This window comes from Danio aesculapii, chromosome 15, assembly GCF_903798145.1.
Source record: "Danio aesculapii chromosome 15, fDanAes4.1, whole genome shotgun sequence".
Lineage (NCBI taxonomy): Eukaryota > Metazoa > Chordata > Actinopteri > Cypriniformes > Danionidae > Danio > Danio aesculapii.
The window spans coordinates 38,247,386-38,268,734 of NC_079449.1; the positions used below are offsets into that span (position 1 = coordinate 38,247,386).

General features: G+C 37.4%; 1 protein-coding gene across 8 annotated transcripts in view; it reads left to right on the forward strand.

Moving 5' to 3' along the window:
- Positions 1-21,349, forward strand: part of tenm4 (teneurin transmembrane protein 4) — a 493,967-nt gene that overhangs the window by 387,475 nt on the left and 85,143 nt on the right. For 6 of the 8 annotated variants that reach the window (XM_056474308.1, XM_056474302.1, XM_056474300.1 and 3 more), the window contains 5 exons: positions 1,302-1,563; positions 7,009-7,276; positions 9,471-9,614; positions 18,039-18,288; positions 20,225-20,245. In XM_056474308.1, the coding sequence (XP_056330283.1) occupies positions 1,302-1,563; positions 7,009-7,276; positions 9,471-9,614; positions 18,039-18,288; positions 20,225-20,245 (945 nt within the window). The remainder of the gene's footprint in view (positions 1-1,301; positions 1,564-7,008; positions 7,277-9,470; positions 9,615-18,038; positions 18,289-20,224; positions 20,246-21,349) is intronic. The other 2 variants (XM_056474301.1, XM_056474304.1) reach the window with 1 other exon arrangement.

Here is a 21,349-nt window from a genome sequence, read left to right on the forward strand (position 1 = left end):
TTCGACACTTCATTTTTCTCACAAAATTTACATTAGGAAAAAAATTGTACCACTGTTTAGCAAATTTCCCTCATGTTTTATAGACATTAAATGTTTTTATTTTGGTCTGTGTGTAGCTGAATTGAATGTTCAAATGTAAAGGTTCAGTTCATATATTTGTATATATATATGCTTTTACAATATTTAATGAAAAAATTGTTTACACATAAAATAAAATTGAAAATTGAGAAAGTCATGCATCATCAATGCAACATGATTGCATTGAATCCAGTCGATGTAATGATCCAGTCGATGTAATGATACTCATTGTCGAACCGAACTGTAAGAGCAGTGAGGGTTTACACCCCTACTCTACTCTTTCACATTCAAAATTCTAACCTGCTCTGTGTAACCCATAGACTGTAAAAAATATGGACACAGTATCAGTGACGTCACCCATAGGTTTCTGAAGAGCACAAATAAATCCATTGAACCGTCACCATTTTGGTTGCGTGTCATTGCGGCAAATGGGGGTAACCAAAACAGTGCAAAGAGGTGGAGCGTGAGCAGATAAAATAAAAAATGCTAGCATTTTGCTTAGATGGCAGTAATTACTTCCAAATACTTAGCATATAGTCTGTGTTAGTAAATGCAAGGCTGTTTATGAAATGCAGACGTAACATTGTATGACGCTGTTTCAGATGACAATCTGTCAGATTCTGGAGTGAATTCAAGTTCTAAAGAAAATTATAAATTATTAAATTATGTATGATAAATTATCTTAAATAAAACATACATTTCTAGATATGGTATATAAGTTTATAAAATTTTCACTGAACTGAGAAATGGAGGCCACTTGAAGGGTTTGTGAGCACAATTAACTGCACAGCATGCCATATTATCTTATAATTGTGAGAAATAATTCTAAAAGGCAACTGACTGTGTAAAACCACATAAAACAAAACAAAAATACAATTAGCTAATCAGCCGGAATCAGATGAGGGGATGTGAAGGTATGCAGACCTAATATAACTTAAAATAAAAGAAATGTTCTAAAAACATTCACCCCTCTTACAGTTGTAATGAATGGTAATATTAGCTTTATACACCAAAATCATCTTTTGTACCAGGCTTTAAACACCATTTTTTCTGCTGTAAAGTTGGCTATTTTAACATTGGGGTCATTAGAAATGTGCTCTATTTTGGAGCCAGGCCTAGTGGAATTTCGATGAATTGCAGTTTCAGTTACTTTCTTATTAGCTTTACGAGGGAGAGCAGGATGCCACGGCTTGATGTAAACACACATGTCCTCTTTGTTTCAGCTTTGACCTGGTGAGCAACGGTGGCGTGGCCATTGGCCTGCGATTTGAACGTGCTCCGTTCATCACTCAGGAGCACACCTTGTGGCTGCCATGGGGGCGTTTCTTCGTCATGGATACAATTGTGATGCGACACGAGGTTAATGACATCCCCAGCTGCGACCTGAGCAGCTTCACCCGTCCCATGCCCATCGTCCTCCCTGCTCCACTGACAGCGTTTGCAGGGACCTGCCCTGAGAGGGGCATCGTCGTTCCAGAGATTCAGGTGATGAAAACAAATTGCTACAAACTACAGAAGGGATGTTCATATGGTGTGCGATTGATCTGTTGGTGTAACCAATACTATGTGGTTGAGATTGGTTGAGTAGCATTGTGTTGTCATCTGTTTCACAGATTTAATACACCATTTACAGTCTTCAAAGACATAACCTACATTGCATGTTTTTGACCAGTGTTGGGGAAAGTTACTTTTGAAAGTAGTGCATTACAATATTGAGTGACTTCCTCAAAAACTATTTACTAATTGTGTTACTTAGTTACTTTTTTCATGGAAAGTAATGCGTTATATTACTTTTGAGTTACTTTTGCATTACTTTTTCTTACCTGGCTAAAGGTTTGATCTCTTTTAGAACTTGCAGGTGGAGTCCTTTTTATAGAGAAGCTCTGCATTTAACAACCACCTTTATAACCTACACCTTCATTTTCCTTAAAAAATGAAGGATAAAATTATATTTTGAGAACTTTCTGAGCCCAGAGCTATACATGATGTATATACAGATTAATGAAAGCATGTAAAGTAATATGTTTGCTACTTTTGTACAGTTTGTGTTATTAGTTAAGTAAATTCACTGTCCATTGAGACTGAGCGGCACATCTGGTGTGTGACCCCCTTAAGAGGACTAACATGAAATAGTTTATATTAAGGCAAAAACAGATTTTAAACCATTAAAATGTTTTATGACAACATGAACAGTAAGACAATAAAACAAACATCCTCAAATCAAAATAAATGTTTGATCTTTATACATTAGATAAACTGCTTCAAGTGGCCTTAACAAATGTGTAAATCTTTTCCCAAAAGAGAAAAAGTCTTACTATAGACACAGTCGCTTCTACAGTAGACGGTGGCTGCATTTCCTCAACAATAAAAGCAATAACCTTTTTTTTCAATCGAATTAATGGTTTTATCTGGAGAACATGAACTGATTTCTATAATTTGTTGTGTAGCTGAAGGTGGGGTGCGGGAGTAGTGCTTTGCATCCAGTTTTGTTTGTTTTTTTTGTTGTTTTTTTTTTCAATGTCATGCTTCTTGCAGTTGACAAGAGATTTACCTAAACATAATCTACACTTAACGACAATCTACTTCTTTTCTTTGATGAGTTCAAACGGGAACCGGGAACCGTTTGTTTTAACCAGGTCTTCCAAGTGAACCGGTCGAACCAGTTCATTAAATTGAACTGAGTTGTCGTGTAACGGTTTGCGTCTTCAGTAAGTACTTAATTATTACATTTTGACATACCGGATACCCCCTCTGACTCGAAATAAACCAATATCCTGAATTATTCAGTTACTAGAACAGTACACTGACTCAGCTGCTGTGAAAAAAGAGACCTGGTTAGTGTGAGCTGACTGTCTGTTGCCTCGCAGCACGCTCTCTCGTTAAGTGTGTGATTTAACCTAAGGTAATTTTTATATTGCAATATGTTTTTTAAAAGCCAATTGAGCAAGGTAAAAAGTAACTTGCGTTATAGTTTTTAAAAGTAACTGAAATATTATTACTTATTTTTAAAAGTAGAAAAGTAAAATTATTATGTAACATGCGTTACTTATAATGCGTTACCCAGAACACTCCGTTGATATAACCTTGTGACAACAAAAAAACGACTTTTTTTTTATTCGCTCTTCGCATCTAACATTAACTAATCATCTGACAGCAGCTTCTGTGCACATGCTTTATTTGTGTGTGCTGAGAAAAACAACATTCTTTATAGTACATGCAGATATTTTTTGTTTGTTGTTCTCAGAGTGTCTGAAAGTTGTCAGCCAAAAAGTGATGCCAGCAGTGAAAATCATGGGCTGTGCACAATGTAAAACTTGTATTGTTCTCTGATGAGTCCAACTTCTCTGTCTTTCCCACATTCGATAGAGTTACAGTGTGGAGAAGCCCCAAAGAAGCACACCACACAGACTGTTGAATTCCAACATCTTCAGGATACACACACACACATACACATGTGTGCTACTTGAAAATCTGTTTGGCTGGAATTATGCACTTCTAATCTAATGCTGCTTATTTTTTTCCCCAATTTCTGTTTAACAGAGAGAACACATTTCTAAACATATTAGTTTTAATAACTCATTTCTAATAACTGATTTATTTTATCTTTGCCATGATGGCAGTAAATAATATTTTACTAGATGTTCTTCAAGACACTTCTATACAGCTTAATGTGACATTTAAAGTCTTAACTAGGTTAATTAGGTTAACTAGGCAGGTTAGAGTAATTAGGCAAGTTATTGTATAATGATGGTTTGTTCTGTAGACTATCGAAAAAAAAATATAGCTTAAAGGAGCTAATATTATTGACCTTAAAATGTTTTTTTTTTTTTTTAAATAAAAACTGCTTTTATTTTAGCCGAAAAAAAAAAAAAAAGACTTTCTCCAGAAGAAATAAAATGTTATCAGACATACTGTGGACATTTCCTTGCTCTGGTAAACATCATTTGGGAAATATTAAAAATAATTCTAATAATTCTGACTGAAATACAACATACATGTGCCTGCACTTAAAATAACAAGATGAATATAGACAATTTTAAAAATAAAACAATTATAATATACATATGCAAACAATAGTGACACATACCGGAAAGTCCTACATTAGTATTGAATTTAAAATGTTTTCACATTTTTTTGATTTGTGCTCACTTAAAATCTTAAACCTAGTGCTTTTTTAAGCAGTCTTGTTTAGTCTGACAGTCTACAGTTTCTTCTGTCAAAAAAAACAGAAGGAAGGGAAAAAGCATGGTAATTTGCCACGATTGATTCCAGGCTAGTGCCGGTTGGTAATGATGTTCTGATAGACAGCAGGGGCAGATATTGGGAAATGTACATCAGAAGGGAACGGAGGAGCCTCTGTCTCGGGTGGCAGTCCTGTGATTTTATCTCCTGTGTGTAATTGGGCAGAGATACACAGTCCAATTTACTACGCCAGACATTTTCTGAAGAACGATAATTACATTTAGACGAAAGCAGCATGGAGGCTTTTTGAGTCTGACTCCTGGAGGAGCATTTGCAGTCTGCGTTTTTAACTTGACTGACTGCCATCCCGGTTTGTGTGTTCAGAATGTCCCTGTTAGTGTGTTTGTAGAGAAGGTATATACATTTCAATGCATGCATACAGTATGAATTGTGTATGTGTGTCTGTTTGTGTCTGTGTTTGAATACTAATGCATCTACTTGTAGCAGTGTGCCACCTTCCTAATTATATTGTCTTTGGTTAACAAGATTAATGATTCAGTCTCACATGCATTGCTATTAATATCTGTCCCATCCCAAATTCAGCCATTCTCTCTCTCTCACACACACACACACACGCACGCACGCACGCACGCACGCACACACACACATACTGTATCCACATATGCATCTATACGCACCCACACAAAGGGTTATCGCAGGTTTACAAACAGAAATGTCTATGCAGGAGCTTTTCTTATCAGTGTTTATTGACGCAGTAGCGATCGTCTGTGTTTATTGGTCAGCTTTGTGTCTGGCTGTGATAAAGGAGCGATACGCCGAGAGTTAATGAGAGCTCCGCAGTGAGCAATGAGAAACCTCTGAGTCCACTTCCTGCGAGGAAGCGATGGTGTTGTTAATGATGCCCAAGTGACCGAGACGAATGCATTGCTTTACGCAGAGTAATTTGCTCACTTGTTATCATGGTTGAGGGATTTATAGGTTTCTGGGTCATTTTTCACCCTGTAATCAAAAGGAAAGAAATAATGTGTCGAATGGTGTTAAGAAAATGTGTTTATATTTTAAAATAATTGTTTGACAGTCATGTCCTCATTTTCCATATTAAGTAGTGTATACTTGGGTGAAAATCTGATTCAAAGATTTGTCATGACCTTAATGGCAAAACACAATAGAAGTTTGAATAGTCCAGAATAGTTTAAATATTAAATATTGAGGTTTTTATGTAATTTAATACTTTTTCCACACAAAATCTAAGTTAGTTTTCAAAATATTAGGATATTTGATAATAAAATACAAGTAAATATAAAAAATGTATTTAATTAAAATTATAATAAAAAAATATATAATTAAATTTTAAAAAGTAATGCAACTTTATCATTTTATTCTTGTGAATAAGTACACTACCTAAAATCTTGTCGTCGATCCCAGTTGTAAGAGCAGTTAATTAATAACTAGACCTCTAGTTAATCATTTGGAAAAGTGGTAGAAGGTAGATTTTTCCAATGAATCATCTGTTGAACTGCATCACAATCATCACAAATGCTGCACAAGACCTATTAGAGCCCGCATGAACCCAAGATTCTTATAAAAATATGTCAAGTTTGGTGAAGGAAAAATTATGGTTTGGGGTTACATGCAGAATGTGGATGTGTGAGAGATTTGCAGAGTGGATGGCAACATCGACAGCCTGAGGTATCAAGACATTTGTGCTGCCTATTACATTACAAACCACAGCAAATTCTTCAGCAGGATAGCGCTCCTTCTCATACTTCAGGCTCCATGTCAAAGTTCCTAAAAGCAAAGACGGTCAAGGTGCTCCAGGATTGGCCAGCTCAGTCACCAGACATGAACATTATTGAGCATGTATGGGGTAAGATGAAGGAGGAGGCATTGAAGATGAATTCAAAGAACCTTGATGAACTCTGGAAGTCCTACAAGGACGCTTTCTTTGCCATTCCACATGACTTTATTAATACGTTATTTAAGTCATTGCAGAGATGTATGGATGCAGTCCACCAAGCTCATGGGAGTCATACACAATATTAATTCTTTTTTTTTTTCACTGCACCCTGACTTTATATTCTATACTGTACATTATTTATGTTTAGTGACAAGACTTTAGTCTAGGCAAAGTCAGATCTTACTGTTCTAATTAAATAATTAAAAATCAAGGCATGATCATATTTTATTTTGGCAAAATAAGCGTAATCTAGAGGCCATTGTCTTTCATATAAGCCGCTTCTGATACCAATTGATCAACTAAAAGTCAAGTTATTATTTGTTGTTCCTAAATCTTGAATAGGCGACAAGACTTTTGTCAGGTAGTGTAATTATGCTGTAAAGCATTATTCCTTATTCACAGTAATACAATTATAAAAAGGCATTACTTTTTTTTTTTACTGTATTACTGATCGAATAATTCTGTCTTACTGCGCATAAGGGAGGTTTGAAACTTTTGAACAGCATTTAATTTTAACTTTTAATATAATAACTCTGAGGTGAATTATGGCCTAGATTCTCCCAATAATTAGTATTTCTTGCACAGTATAATAAAGTGTCTGCTCTGGAAAATAAATTAATTCCTTCTCATTTGCGTATATACCGGAGATGCTAAATAATGCAAACACTTCTCAGCAGGGTGCATCTCCCACAAAATTAACAGATTTGTTACTGTTCGCTCTGTTTTGTTGTAGCTAATATCTTAATTTTCACTTTTCTCTCTCTCTTCAGACCCTCCAAGAAGAAGTGCGGATCCCAGGTACAGACATGCGTTTGGGCTACTTGAGCAGCCGGACTTCAGGCTACAAGTCTCTTCTGCGAATCACCCTCACCCACTCCACCATCCCCTTCAGCCTGATGAAGGTGCACCTCATGGTGGCCGTCGAGGGAAGACTCTTCAGGAAGTGGTTTTCAGCTGCTCCCAACCTCTCCTATGACTTTGTTTGGGACAAAACCGACGTCTACAGCCAGAAAGTGTATGGGTTGTCCGAGGCTTTCGGTGAGTGGGGAATGAAGTTCTTAGAGTCTCTTTTCTCAGGGTTGAGTTCCTCAAGGTAATCATCTAAAATTCAAAATGAGATCTATCAGTGTATAAGTTCTGATCTGAAGAGGTTATCTGTTTTTAACCTTTTCACACATACATTTTAAATGCTCCTAAATACTTTTAATTATTAGGTACATAACGCTTTAAAGTTTATAATGTGACACATCACTAAGCCCACACAGAATCTGTGCACATTTTTTTTAGCCCACCATTAAGGCTGTTTATTTACTTATGTAAATGTGTGCAAGTATATATTTATTTCATTTTTATATCAATTTCAGTAATGATATCGCATAATATGCAAATATTTATATGATTTATTCACATTACAGTTTGTAAAGTAATAGTTTCTGTCTTTTTGTAGATATACTATATGAGAGAGTTGTTATTGGAATGCAATGAAAACCTTGCCTTGCCTAAAAAAGTTTATTTTTTCTTCATGCGTTAAGTTTTTTTCAATTCTGCAATATTATTTCGCATAAATCCACAGATTTTTTTTACAAAGTGCTGCAAAGAATAGCAGAAAATATTCACAGATTCTGTCTGACCCTGCACATTGAAGCTCTGGGGCTGGATGGGGGGATTTGTGATGCTGGATTTACAACATGTTGATTTATCAACTTTTACTAAAATACACAAATGTAAGTGGATGATTATCTGGGAGGAGGGTAGAATAAACATTCTAGTAACCTAACCAGTGTGTATCTGATGTGAATAAAGCACATTATCTGATTATGTTAAAAAAATAATTATCATTGCCGTCTCAGTGTGTATTTTACAAAACATAACTATTTAGCTAGTACTTATGTGTATTTAAATATCTGAAATCTAAAATGAATGCTATTTGTTTGAAAACACTGTTAAATTATAGTCTTTGACGTGCTACAGTATGTGCGTCTTTCTCTGCCTCAGTGTAAGCCATCTCGGTAAAGCAGATTTGAATTTAACAGCTGATCATATCATACGCTCCAGAGACCAGCCTAGACCGATCACACCGGTCTGATTGTATGTGTCAAACAGCTAAATCTTTTCAGTTGTGCAACTTGGGTGTTAATTCATGTTGATCAGTCACAAAAATTTGATAAACTTATTTCTTCCATTATCAGATACAGTTTCTATGAGCTTCTATACAAATGAAAGACTTCCTGACTTTTAAAACCGTAGAAATGGCTGTTTTCGTGTGTTTGTTACATCAAGATTGGCTTAAACTGTTTTATATCCTAGTCTCAAATCGCTCACATTCACCTAATCCAAATGCTGCAACCAGACTTATTCATAAGTGTTGTAAGCATCACTGGTTTTTAGTAAATCAGAAAACAGATTTTACAATTCTGATTTTTTGTTTATAAATCTCTTTAAATGCTTGCTCCTGTCTATCTGTCTGAACTTCTTCACCCCTAAACTCTGTCCAGAAGATATTATTGGTAGTCTTGTACATACACAGTAGCAGGACAGCAACTTACAAATATCTTGCTTTTAAAGAGAATTACTCTTTGTCTGTTTTCAAATGCCTGCTAAAAATCCACTAGTTTTTCTATAGAAAATTGATTTAAGGTATAGGCCTCAAACTCAATTCCTGCTGCAGCTCTGCACAGTTTTGCTCCAACCCTAATCAAAAACAGCTGATCCAACTAAGCAAGGTGTTTAAGATGACTAGAAACTATTTAGCAGCTGTGAGTTGGAGGTGGTTGCCGCTGAACTATGCAGATCTGCAGCCATCCAGGAATTGATTTTGAGACCATTGAAAGGAATAGTTCTCCCAAGAATGAAAATTCCCACACCATTTACTCACTCTCAAGTGGTTCTAAACTTTTATGCTTTTTTTTCTTTTTTTTTAACAAGTTATTCTGAAGAATGTTAAGAAAAAAGCAACCATCGAGTTCCATAATAGAAACAAGCAATACTATGGAAGTCAATGTCTGTTTTTTCCATCAACATTCCTCAGTGTATCTTCTTTTGTGTTCATCAAGAGATAGAAACTCAGCCAGGTTTGGAACAAGTGGAGGATGAGTAAATGATGACAGAATTTTCATTTTGGTGGAAAATGTCACTTTAATGCAGTAGTTTCTTTGTCTGAAGAGCTTTGCATGCTCTACAAAGTGAACTTGTAAGTGAACTCTTGAATGTGTTTGTTCCTCTCTCTTGCTAGTGTCCGTGGGGTTTGAGTATGAATCCTGTCCGGATCTGATCCTCTGGGAGAAGCGGACGGCTGTTCTGCAGGGATACGAGACCACTGCATCCAACCTTGGTGGCTGGAGTGTGGACAAACATCATGCACTGAACATCCAAAGTGGTGAGTTGTGCACGCAGAAGCAGAAAGATACTCAAATACATACAACAGCTTTTTCTAAACACTTTATTTATTTATTTTTCATAATTTGAAAGTAGGGCGACGCAGTGGCGCAGTAGGTAGTGCTGTCGCCTCACAGTAAGAAGGTCGCTAGTTCGAGCCTCGACTGGGTCAGTTGGTGTTTCTGTGTGGAGTTTGCATGTTCTCCCTGCGTTTGCGTGGGGACAATGGACCGACGGAGAGTATTTTTTCCAGAAGTATATGACCGAAATACCAACAAATAATCCAGGTAAAAGTGCATTTGTCTGTTATGACAACACTCGAAGTTGATTTGAACACCTCTATAACTTGGTTAGCACTTGTTGCCAACAGTGTTGCCAGTAAATTACTGTAAAAAACCCTTTTAATTGTCTAACAGTGCACCTTATATACAATTATATAAAAATTATTAGTCCTGTGAAATTTTTATTATTTTTTAGCTTTTATTTAATGGATATATATACATATGTATATATATATTAATTAAATAAAAGCTAAAAAAGAATAACCAAGTTATAGAGGTGTTCAAATCAACTTCGAGTGTTGTCATCACAGACAAATGCACTTTTACCTGGATTATTTGTTGGTATTTCGGTCATATTCTTCTGGAAAAAATACTCTCCATCGGTCCGTTGTTTGTGCTAATGTGTCCTCTGAAACTGCCTGCATCACTCACATGTTTCCCTTCTAACATTAAACCAAAACCTGCAGCAAAATCTGTTCCTATGTAAATAAATAAAATAAATAGAATGTTAGTCAATTACTTAAAAAATGTTAAGTAATGTTAGGCGTAGCAATTTCAAATAGCAAATATATGTATATAAAATCACAATATTGATGGCTAATAGCCATCAACAGTCTTATTCAAAGTAGTAGCAGTGTCATTGCAATACATTAAATAAATTAAAGAACTAAATAGATGTTAAAGTTCTCAAAAGTCCAAACCAGAGAAAATAATATTAGCCAACTTTATACCTTACTTCATTCTGTACTCGTCCACAAAACTTTCTGCAAAATGAAACACTATCCCCTTACCATAGTAAAGTTTGTTAAATCCAGCATGTTCGTCAGGCACGTTGATAAAGTTGTCCTCCAGAATTGTTCCAGCATCCTTTATGGCAAATTTGGCAAATCCTGTGGTGCACAATAGTCGAATCACTGCAAGGTGGCGTCGACGTCATTATCAAAATACAGTATAATACACGATTTTTTTTTTAAATCGTTGTATAAGTTGTTTGACATCACTGAAAATTTCCATAATGCAATGCTAAATCCAGTTATGTACTGTAAAAAGAAATTTACAGTTTTATACTGTGCAAAATACAGCAAATAACAAAGAAATGTCTAACAGTGTTCATGACATGACATGACTGAATTGCTAAATTGATGTGGGCTTTCTAAATGAACAGTACTTTCCTAACAGTTTTCTAATTTTTGCTGTGCTTATTTTGATATTGATATTATATATTAAAAATCTAAAAGATATAAGTATTATTTATAGTAATACTATAATGCTTATTTTACGTTTACTTTAATACTTATATACTTACTTAAATACATATAGAAATTTCAAATGCTAATGATCTACTTATATAATAATACACATGGTCTCATTCAGTCTAGTTCAATAACAATGTTATTTTTGGCTGATTCTTATTAGTGAGAACAGGTCAATTTTCTACTGTTGTTGAATTGTCTCTATAATCAGTGATTGTGTAAGTCCCTCGGTTTGGTTTTTGTCAGGTATAATATTTGCCAGTACACTTATCTCAGGAAATGAGGCGTATTCAAAGCACAAATGTTAGCAGCACAGGTGGTCGGTCACTAAAACCCACCACTGGGAACTTCTGCTAAAATGTGACCCAAATTCTTCAACTGACAACTCTCTTTATTCCCTAGGGACTTTGCTATCATTTATTTTGCATGCCTAAGATTGTTTTAAGGTTTTTGATTTAACTGCTTCTCCATGGCTCCACACATGGCATTTTTTCTTAGCAGTTTTGCCTAAAAATTATTCAAAGGTGGCTCTGGATCAGTCTACACAACTGCAGTCAGATTTTATCACAATTTGTTTCTCGTAAGGTGTAGTGGACTGCAAAGAAAGCTTTTCTTACTTAGATTTTTTATTTGTTGCTAGTAATAAATATCTTAAATCAAGAAGCATTTTCTTGATAAGAAATTTATTTGTTTATTTTTCTTCGCTTAGTCTCTATTATATACCACATGTCTTTGGACTGTTGGGTAAACCGGAGCACCTGGAGGAAAGCCACACCAACATGTGGAGAACATGCAAACTCCAAACAGAAAAGCCAACTGGCCCAGAAGAGACTCGAACCACAGACCTTCTTGCTGTGAGGTGACAGTGCTAACCACTGAGCCACCATGCCACCTTTTTAAGAACTAACATAAGTTTTATTTCGATAAATATCTATGAGTTTTTATTAGCAATTAGCAATATATCCATGAGTTTTTTCCCAAAACAAGCAAAATAATCTGCCAATGGGATAAGCAAAATAATCTTATGTCAAAAAGAAAATCAAGTTTATTTTTTTTATCCCATTGGTAGATTATTTTGGTTCTTCAAAAAAAAAACTCACTTAATTTAAACATATTATTTCTTAAAACAAGACAATATGTTTGCTTGTCTAGAAAAGGCTTTTAGATTTAAGAATTTTTAGCTATTTGGACTAGAAACAAGACAAAATATCTAAGTAAGAAAAGCTTTTTTTGCAGCGTGGTGAGTTAAATTTGGCAGTAGGAGTTTGTGCACAAGAATTGTAAATAGTGTCATGTTGTGTGACTGTAATTCATACAATTTTGTCATTCTCAGTTAAAATTTCAAAAACAGAAACAGAAACCATTGTTCATGCACCTGAAAGAGACTTAATTGCCCTGGAGGAAAACTTAATTAAGCTGTTTTGCCATAAAACTGGTACTAAAGAAACCTAAAGAAAGAAAATATTCACCCCAAAATATTCAATTGAAGCATGAAACATTTTTTGCTGAAACTAAATTAACCTGTATAAAATGAAAAGTAACAGTGTTTGCCCCAAATATTAATATTCCACGAATGTGACAAAATCATTGCCACACAAGTACAAATACTGCAACTGAATGGAAATGGACCATATTGCGTTTTAGTCACTTCTTGCTATTAATAAACCATTAACTATGACTATCACTAAATTCCTAATTTGCTGCTTATTAAAAGTTATTAATGTAGTTTAGTTATTAGGTACAGTAGGATTACTTAAGTAGAATGAGTTCATTCAGATATGTACTTTATAAGTACTAACAGCCAGTATCTTAAAGAGCCCCTATTTTGCAATATAAAAGGTCATCTTTTGATTTTGGGCGTCTCCAACAACAGGCTAATATGCATGCAAGGTCAAAAAACACTTTAATTTTGTTATAATATGCATTTATTTTGACCTAATTATCGCAACGACCCCTATATGATTCGTTCAGTGATTTATTTGTTCCCAAACCCCTCCTTAGTGCAATTGTAATCTGCGCTGATTGGACCGCTGACACACTTTGTTGTGATTGGCCGACTGCGTTCAGCGCAAGATTGGGTGAAATGCCCACCATGGCTATGAAGTAGCAGAGAGTATGTGAGAGGCCAATGCAGGAATGCATTAAAGCAATGGAGTTAAACACCAGAATATTACTCTACTCTTAAACCTAACCCCACGTAATAACAATGACACACATTCAGTATTAGTCCACACAGTGGCAAAAGTTTAACTATTTTGAAAATTGACCACACGGCGTGTGTATGAACAGCTGATGGTGGTTATAGCAAAGACAAATGGTAGAGGATCACGAGTTCAGAAACACATTTAAATCGGTAAAGGAAGAAGCACGCATCGCGTTTTCAACGTGGTTTTGGACGCAATAATGTATGTGAATAGCCCCTTGAAGGTTTAACCTGAGAGATACAATTCAAGCACTGATCTATAATAGATACGGGATTACAAGCCGTGCAGGGCGATTACAATTTATAACACACAATTAAACACATATTTTGCAAACTACACAAAAGGCAACATTTTTAAGTACACTTACATTTTTTGATATGGTGGAAGAAGAAACTGGTCCATATAAACTGTAACAGTTACTGACAAAGTCCCTGTCAAAGTCTGACAAAGTCCCATACATAATAGTCTCTGCTGCTCCTTCCTTTAATAACAAACGGCCGACGAATTCCACGCTGAAGGGTAGGTTATTGTATCAAAAATCAGAAAAATGACAGGAACAAACACACATACTGTGGTATTGTTATGAAAATGAACTTTAACCCTTTATTCCCCACAGCTGAATCTCCATCTGCAAGTAATCATCATCTTCGCGTCATGATCAGTCCCGCGATTCTCCACGCTCCGCTAGTGTCTGAAAGGAAAACGAGTTCACATTTTACCGGATGCGGTACTACATATTTGGTGACGTACCGCATCGAAGTCGACGCATTCAAGCAAAAGATCTGAACCTAACTCTTTGTACTTTCAGATTTAAACCTCAGCTGGATATTTTAAGTCGTTTAGTGCTGTTACGCACTGCATGGAAGCTTATTTTCAAAAACCCATAATAGTGGCTCTTTAATAATAGTCAGGTAACAAGCCACTACACTGTAAAATATCTGTAAATTGTACAGTTTTCCGTATTTTGCAATTCATGTTTTTATTTTTCACTAATTTAGGCTTTGGAATAGCATTGTCTCACATTGATAATTCCTCCAACAACTTTTAACCTTGACAAGTTTGAAAAAGTGACTTTTATGGACTTTGATGTGATATATTGTATGGGTTGGTGTTGTATATTATGCTGCAAAAAGCTTGTAATAAGCTGCCAGAACTTTTTTCTGTTATTTCACAAACTTGGTTGTCTGTATATTATTTAGTAAACAATATATTGTATCAAACTACTAAAATGTCAATTAAAAAGGCATTTTGTTAAACTGCAGAGTTGAATTTTCAACATCAAAAGTTGACAGAGCAGAAATCAAGGTCCCATAATGCAATTCACAACTGTAATTAAAACAGAAAACACATAATACAGAAACTGTTAATAATTAGAGAAAGTAAGAGATAATAAAAAGATATTTTTTTTACTGTGTAGTTAATAGTGAGAATTGGCATTTAAACTAGTGTTACCTGCATTTCATTTGCATACCTGATATAGTATATCAGTAATATTATAAACCTAAGCAAAAACATTGACCTTTTTTTGCCACACGCCACACAATTTGGTGAAGGTTTGCAAAAAAAGTTGAAAGAACGTGCTTTGAGGTTTTTCACATTCCCGACCTATTAAACTTTTAATAAAGTTTTAAACTGTTCCAAAATGGAGTACTGTGGGGAATGTTAGTGATCAGTGATGTTTCTTTTCTTTAAAGTTTACCTAGCAAGTAAATTGCCTTCCAAATGGCAAGATTTTCCTCAAATCACCAAGCAAGCTAATGCATTGTTTGAACTGAATGCAGTTTACACAGGAATTTAGAGTGAATTTCTGAGCTTGATGAGAATAAGCCTTTGCATCAGCTCCAGTAAACTCCACCAATCAGCATCGACGGCCTGAAAAAAAGATGTTATTTATCGTCTCTCGAAACACAACATGGTTCAACAGGTACTCGGGGGGGTAATTAAAAAAAAAAAAGCTCTGAATAAAAAAAATCACTGAAAATTGTATTTCGTGCACTTTGCTACTTTTTGAGTGCGGTTTGCGCTGAGCTGCTCAGCATTGGAGATTCACTGAGTCATGCAGTGGAGATTCAGCCTGACTGTGTTAACAATAATAAGAGGAAGTTATCTTTTCCTACTGTGACTGTAGACCTTCACTTAGCTGGTTTCTCTACAAAAGTATCTAGCTGTGTAAGAGAAAAACAGCTCCTTATGATAGATGAATTCAGTTCCGTTTAGCGCATATCGGCCCTGCTGGTTATTTAGCAAAATCTTTTCTCATGCGCAAGCAGCACTGTATAGCTCTGAGATCGAGAGATGCAACACAAATGCATTTAATGTCATTAAATTTGCACAGAATTAAATCAGCTTAAAACCTCAACTTCTCGTAGCTAATAAAACCTGAGGATTTATAGCTGTAACACTTTACTTGAAGGGGATAGTTTGTTTATACATTTATAAATGTTTATAAACATGAAGTAAAACCTTAAAAAGTTTTATGACCATTTCAATGACAATTTCAATTTGCACAACTGTAGTTGAAATCACCCCCTTCAGGTAAAGTATTTCCTTTACTGCAGAGAGATAGTTGTGAATAGATTTGGGACTAAATGGAGTAAATACCTACAACTTCTCTGTTTTTGTGTCATGTCATGACTATAAAGTTCCCCTTTATAAAGGAAATTCTACGTGTGTCTGTAATAAACAGACTTTGGGAGTGCTTTAGATGACCAATAACTTCTGAAGATATGAAATTGGGCCAATGAAATGGCAATTGAATTGGCGGAGCTTAGCTCCACAGCTGAAACTGATGAGCCAATTAGGGCTATATCAGTCGGCTGTTGGAGTCAGCTCATCAGAATTGTTGCTTCAGACCCAATCACGCGACTGAAGACACGCTATCTGCCAACCTGATTTCAAGTTTACTCACCAGTGCGGGGGAAGACGCGCCAGCGTCAGTCGATCTGGGATTCCTGTCCCCTGAGCATTTCGCTGGTGTGCACAAAAGAGCAGTTTCCATTTAAAGAGGCAGATTCCCTATGAGAGCAAAAGTCAATCAACACATCTTTTTCAAGACGCTGTTCTGACTGTGCGTTTCAGGATGCGGTGGTTCCTATCTCCGGATGATGGAATTGGGTATCACATGACAGGTCTGGAGGTCCAGCATGTCGATGCGGTGCCCGCAGACAGCTCATGCTCTCACTGTGAGGGCGTGGCTGTTGCACAGCTGAGATCGCGGCGTCAGCCACCCCCGTTGCTCCCTGTGAAAGCGGTTAGCACATGGGCAGTGTGCCCCATCCAAGCTTCGGGTGAATGTGCGGTTCATCCCCTGGGATGCCCGCACCTCCGCTTGATGACAGCGGAGATCAAAGGTCCATCGCGACATCGGAGGGCGAGCTGTTATGCTCAGATGACAGACCGGTCACGGTTCTCGAATCCGACATAATGGCTGTGCTTCGGAAATTCGGAAATGCCACCCTCGCTTATCCTGAAGATATGCGCCGCGCTGGCAAAGTTTGCTTTGTTAGTGTGCCCATATCCCAGGTATTCCTTCTCGGCAACACCGTCGGGGACTTTACCCAGGAGTCCTCAGTGGTGAGAGATCAGCCATGCGCGATGGAGCAGGTCATCTCTTGGTGGGCTCGGAAAACTGCTCTCCCCATCAGACCCGTCCGCGCTGGTCGTTCCTCGCAGAGTGTCCTCCTCTGCGGGTACATCAGCGATCGTTCCGGTGATGCTGCTCATTCGGACTCTGTCAGCCTGGTTAGCGCTGCTCAGCTCAAACGTAGTAGCTCATGCGTTCGGTCAGACTCGGTTTTGCATTTCAATTTGTCTTGGCCTCCCGAGTTCACGGATGTGTATTTAAGCTACTTCTCGCTATGCCACCCCTGTCTCGCGTGAGAAGATTGTTATCCTCCTGGCGAAGGATATAATAAAGCCAGTCCTCCAGCCAAGATGAAGAGTGGGTTTACGCCCCCCTTCATCGTATCCAGAGAGCGGTGGGTAATACCAATACTATCTGCGTGTTTTTGATCTGTCATCTGTTCAGGATGCCGATCAAGATGCATTGTTCATATGAGACCAATTCTGGCTTCGCGATCGGGTCCCCAGATGGACATGGCGCGCGGAGACACACCGGGTGTACATCATCATGCTGGGTCTCCGCACCTTCAGCCCCTGGATGGATCTTGCCTTCTACAGGCCTGAGTGCCCTTAGAACAAGTGTCCAGTTATGCTGTCATTTGACAGATGCTTCCAGTATGGGCTGACGGGCTGTGTGTATCGAGCATGCAGATGCAGGTTTGTAACCGACCCCAGTTGCATTGGCATTTCAACTGCCTGGAGCTGTTGGCATTGTTTCTCGCTCTCCACCGGTCCCTACCGAAGCGGGAGGGGGATATAGCCCTAATTGGCTTATCAGTTTCAGCTGTGGAGCTAAGCTCCGCCAATTCAATTGGCATTTCATTTGCCCGTTTTCATATCTTCAGAAATGATTGGTCATCTAAAAAACTCACAAAGTCTGTTTATTACAGACACACGTCTTCGTTCCCTATTCGTGGAATGTGGGTTACGTACGTAACCAGGACATTTTTATGAACATCCCCTTCAAGTAAAGTGTTTTCTTTGCTGCAAAGAGGTGGCTGTTGTGAATAGATTTGGAACTAAATAGATTAAATATTTACATTCTCTCGTTTTTTTTTTCACTCAGGTATCCTTCACAAGGGCAACGGTGAAAACATCTTCATTTCCCAGCAGCCTCCAGTCATAGGAAGCATCATGGGTAATGGACGGCGGCGCAGTATCTCCTGTCCAAGCTGCAACGGGCTGGCGGATGGAAACAAGCTGCTCGCACCTGTAGCTTTAGCTTGCGGGTCGGATGGCAGTCTGTATGTGGGAGATTTCAACTACGTCCGTCGGATCTTCACTACGGGAAATGTCACAAGTGTCCTAGAGCTCAGGTTTGGCATTCTGCATGTGCATAGACACACAAATCAAATGACAAACTGTTTCGTACTCGTTAGACAAGTTGTTCACTAACTAAAAGGTGATCTGACTGTCAGTGTTTGGAGCTCGACTAACACAAGATTGATGCTACTGGCCTTTTAGATTTGCAGAAATAGTTCACGCAAAAATGAAATTCACCTTATTTTCAAACCTGTCTGACTTTATTAAATCTGAACTAGCTTGGATTTGTTCTACAGAAGAAAGTAAATTACAGAATAATCATTTTTGCGTGAATTTAGTTCAGAATTTCTTCCATCTTTCATTCAACCCCAAAAAGCACACATACTGTACATATGTAAGGCACCTGTTAAGGGGGCTATATGTAGAGTTTTGCACATAAAAAAGAACAAAATAGTACCAAATGCACCATAAAATCAAACTTAAATATGTGACTTGTGATTAGAAGGATATTTAAAGGAAGTGCATTCCATATTTTTTCCCATAGTCTTAAATTTACATAGAGGCTGATGAATTAATTTATATTTATATCTTCCACAATTATGTGGACTCTCAATGAAAGCTTCCAGGATATTTATCCCAGAGAGCACCACATTGCTGCTTTCAAAACTAATTTTTTACTTTTGAGAACAAGTGTGAGCTATACAGTAGCAAAAAGTTCCTGTTTGCAGTTCACTTAATGACCACTGGTGTCGCTATAAACAAAGGTTTCTCAATTCTACATACAGGCCGTTTTAAGATTGAAGTTTACATATTTGAAATATGTCTGGGCTAGAGGTTCTCAACTGGTTTTGCATCAGGACAGATTCTTGATACTCTTGATATTGAGTGTATATATATATATAGACAAAAGTCTAGTTGTCGATCCCAGTTCTAAGAGCAACAAATAATAACTTGACTTCTAGTCGATCATTTGGAAAAGTGGCAGAAGGTAGATATTTCAGATGAATTATCTGTTGATCATCACAAATATTGCAGAAAATCTATTGGAACGCGCATGGAACCGAGATTCACACAGAAATCAGTCAAGATTGGTGAAGGAAAAATCATGGTTTGTGGTTACATTCAGTATGTGGCGTGCGAGAGATATGCAGAGTTGATGGCAACATCAACAGGCTGAGGTGTCAAGACATTTGTGCTGCCCATTACATTACAAACCAAAGGAGAGGGCAAATTCTTCAGCAAGATAGCCTTTCTTCAGCCTCCACATCGAAGTTATTGACAGCAAAGAGGGTCAAAGTGTTCCAGGATTTGCCAGCCCAGTCACCAGACAAGAACATTATTGGGCATGTCTATGGTCAGATGAAGGAGGAGGCATTGAAGATGAATCCAAATAATCTTGATGAACTCTGGGAGGCCTGCAAGCACATGGAAGTCATACACTATTAATTATTTTTCCTCTGTGCCATGACTTTATATTTTATGCTATACATTACCTCTTGTTAAGTGACTTTTGTCTAAGCAAAGTCGGACCTTACTGTCCTAATTAAATAATTTAAAAAAATTATTTAGAGAAAATAAGAGTAATCTAGAGACCTTTGCATTTCATATAAGTCACTTCTGATACAAAATGACCAACTAGAAGTCAACTTATTATTTGTTCCTAAAACTTGGATAGGCAACAAGGTAGTGCATATATACTTAATAATAAGTTGTATAGCCTATGTTTCATAGTCTATGAGACCCACCAGTTGACAATACCTGACCTAACCACAACATTCAGTATGTTTGCTATGGGGATCCTTTCTATTTGCCATGAATACAATAGATATACTTGTAGAACTGCATTAGTATAATTTTCTGCAGTACTATAATTTTACCACTCTAACCTTTCTTATGCACATTAATGCATGAACTAAGTACTAACTCTGTAAGCTAACCCTCTATTTTCCCACTTTCTTCTTGTTTTCATGCTGCTCTCGCTAAATACAGAAATAAAGATTTCAGGCATAGGTAAGAGTTTTTCTAAAGAGTCACACTGTTTGTTATGATGAATGAATATCAGTTAAACACCATACAGTCCTCTCTCTCTCTCTCTCTCTCTCTCTCTCTCTCTCTCTCTCTCTCTCTCTCTCTCTCTCCCTCTCTCTCTTTAATGCATTTGTAGATGCTTGTGGAATAGGCCCAATGCGGGTGTTTTTCATAAATTAAGGCATACCGAGGAGCAAATTAAAGCACATCCTCTCTGGGTAGCAATAAAATGGGCAGTGCTACGACTGAGCTTTGAAATTGTGCTGTAGATCAATGGCGACCAGCATGATTCATGGGTAAACTCTCAAAGTGGGTTACTGCAAGCAGGGAAAAAAAAGCTTAAAGAATTGTGTACGTTAAGGAAACCAGAGTCGGGGCAGGCACATAATTTGAAATGTCAGACAGGAAGATGGAAAAGCAGTTACGAGCTTAGCATAAGCCCGGTATCAGCGTTTTAAATATTTCTCACCCTCAGGGGACTCGGCTTCCTTAAAGAATATAATTACCTAGCCCTCCCCGTTAGAATTACGCGTGCTGCATTACCCACAATACGGCGTGATATTTCACCCGATGACAAATTACACATTCAAAGCGCCGTTGGATCTGAATACACAGTTCGTTAACATGTTTGATTTGACAAATGGCTGCGTGGTATCAAGAGAAAAAAAAAGCATCAGTCATCAAACTTCGATCTAAGCTTTCAAATATAACACACATCCTCCCCGTGGTGCTATGAACCTTTAATATGAGATGTGTGGCACAACCAACTGTGAGTTTTGACAGGCAGCACTGTGACAGCTAACAGTATGATGCTCAGGTATGACTGACAGCATATGAGAGGGTTCTCTGAGAGAGGTTAGGTAAACCCAGGACACCTGCGAGTTTGTAAAATGCCCTATCCTTCATGATGAAGTCTCCGTTTAACCCTGCTTCCTCAGGTCACGACTTTCCTGCGGGTGCTTCCATCAAGACAAGGAGGGCATCACCAGTCATGTAGCTATTAGCTATGGGCACACATGCAATGTTGTAGTGAATGTCTAAAGGCTCTACATATTGCAGTATAGAGTTGGGAAAGTGCTTACCTTG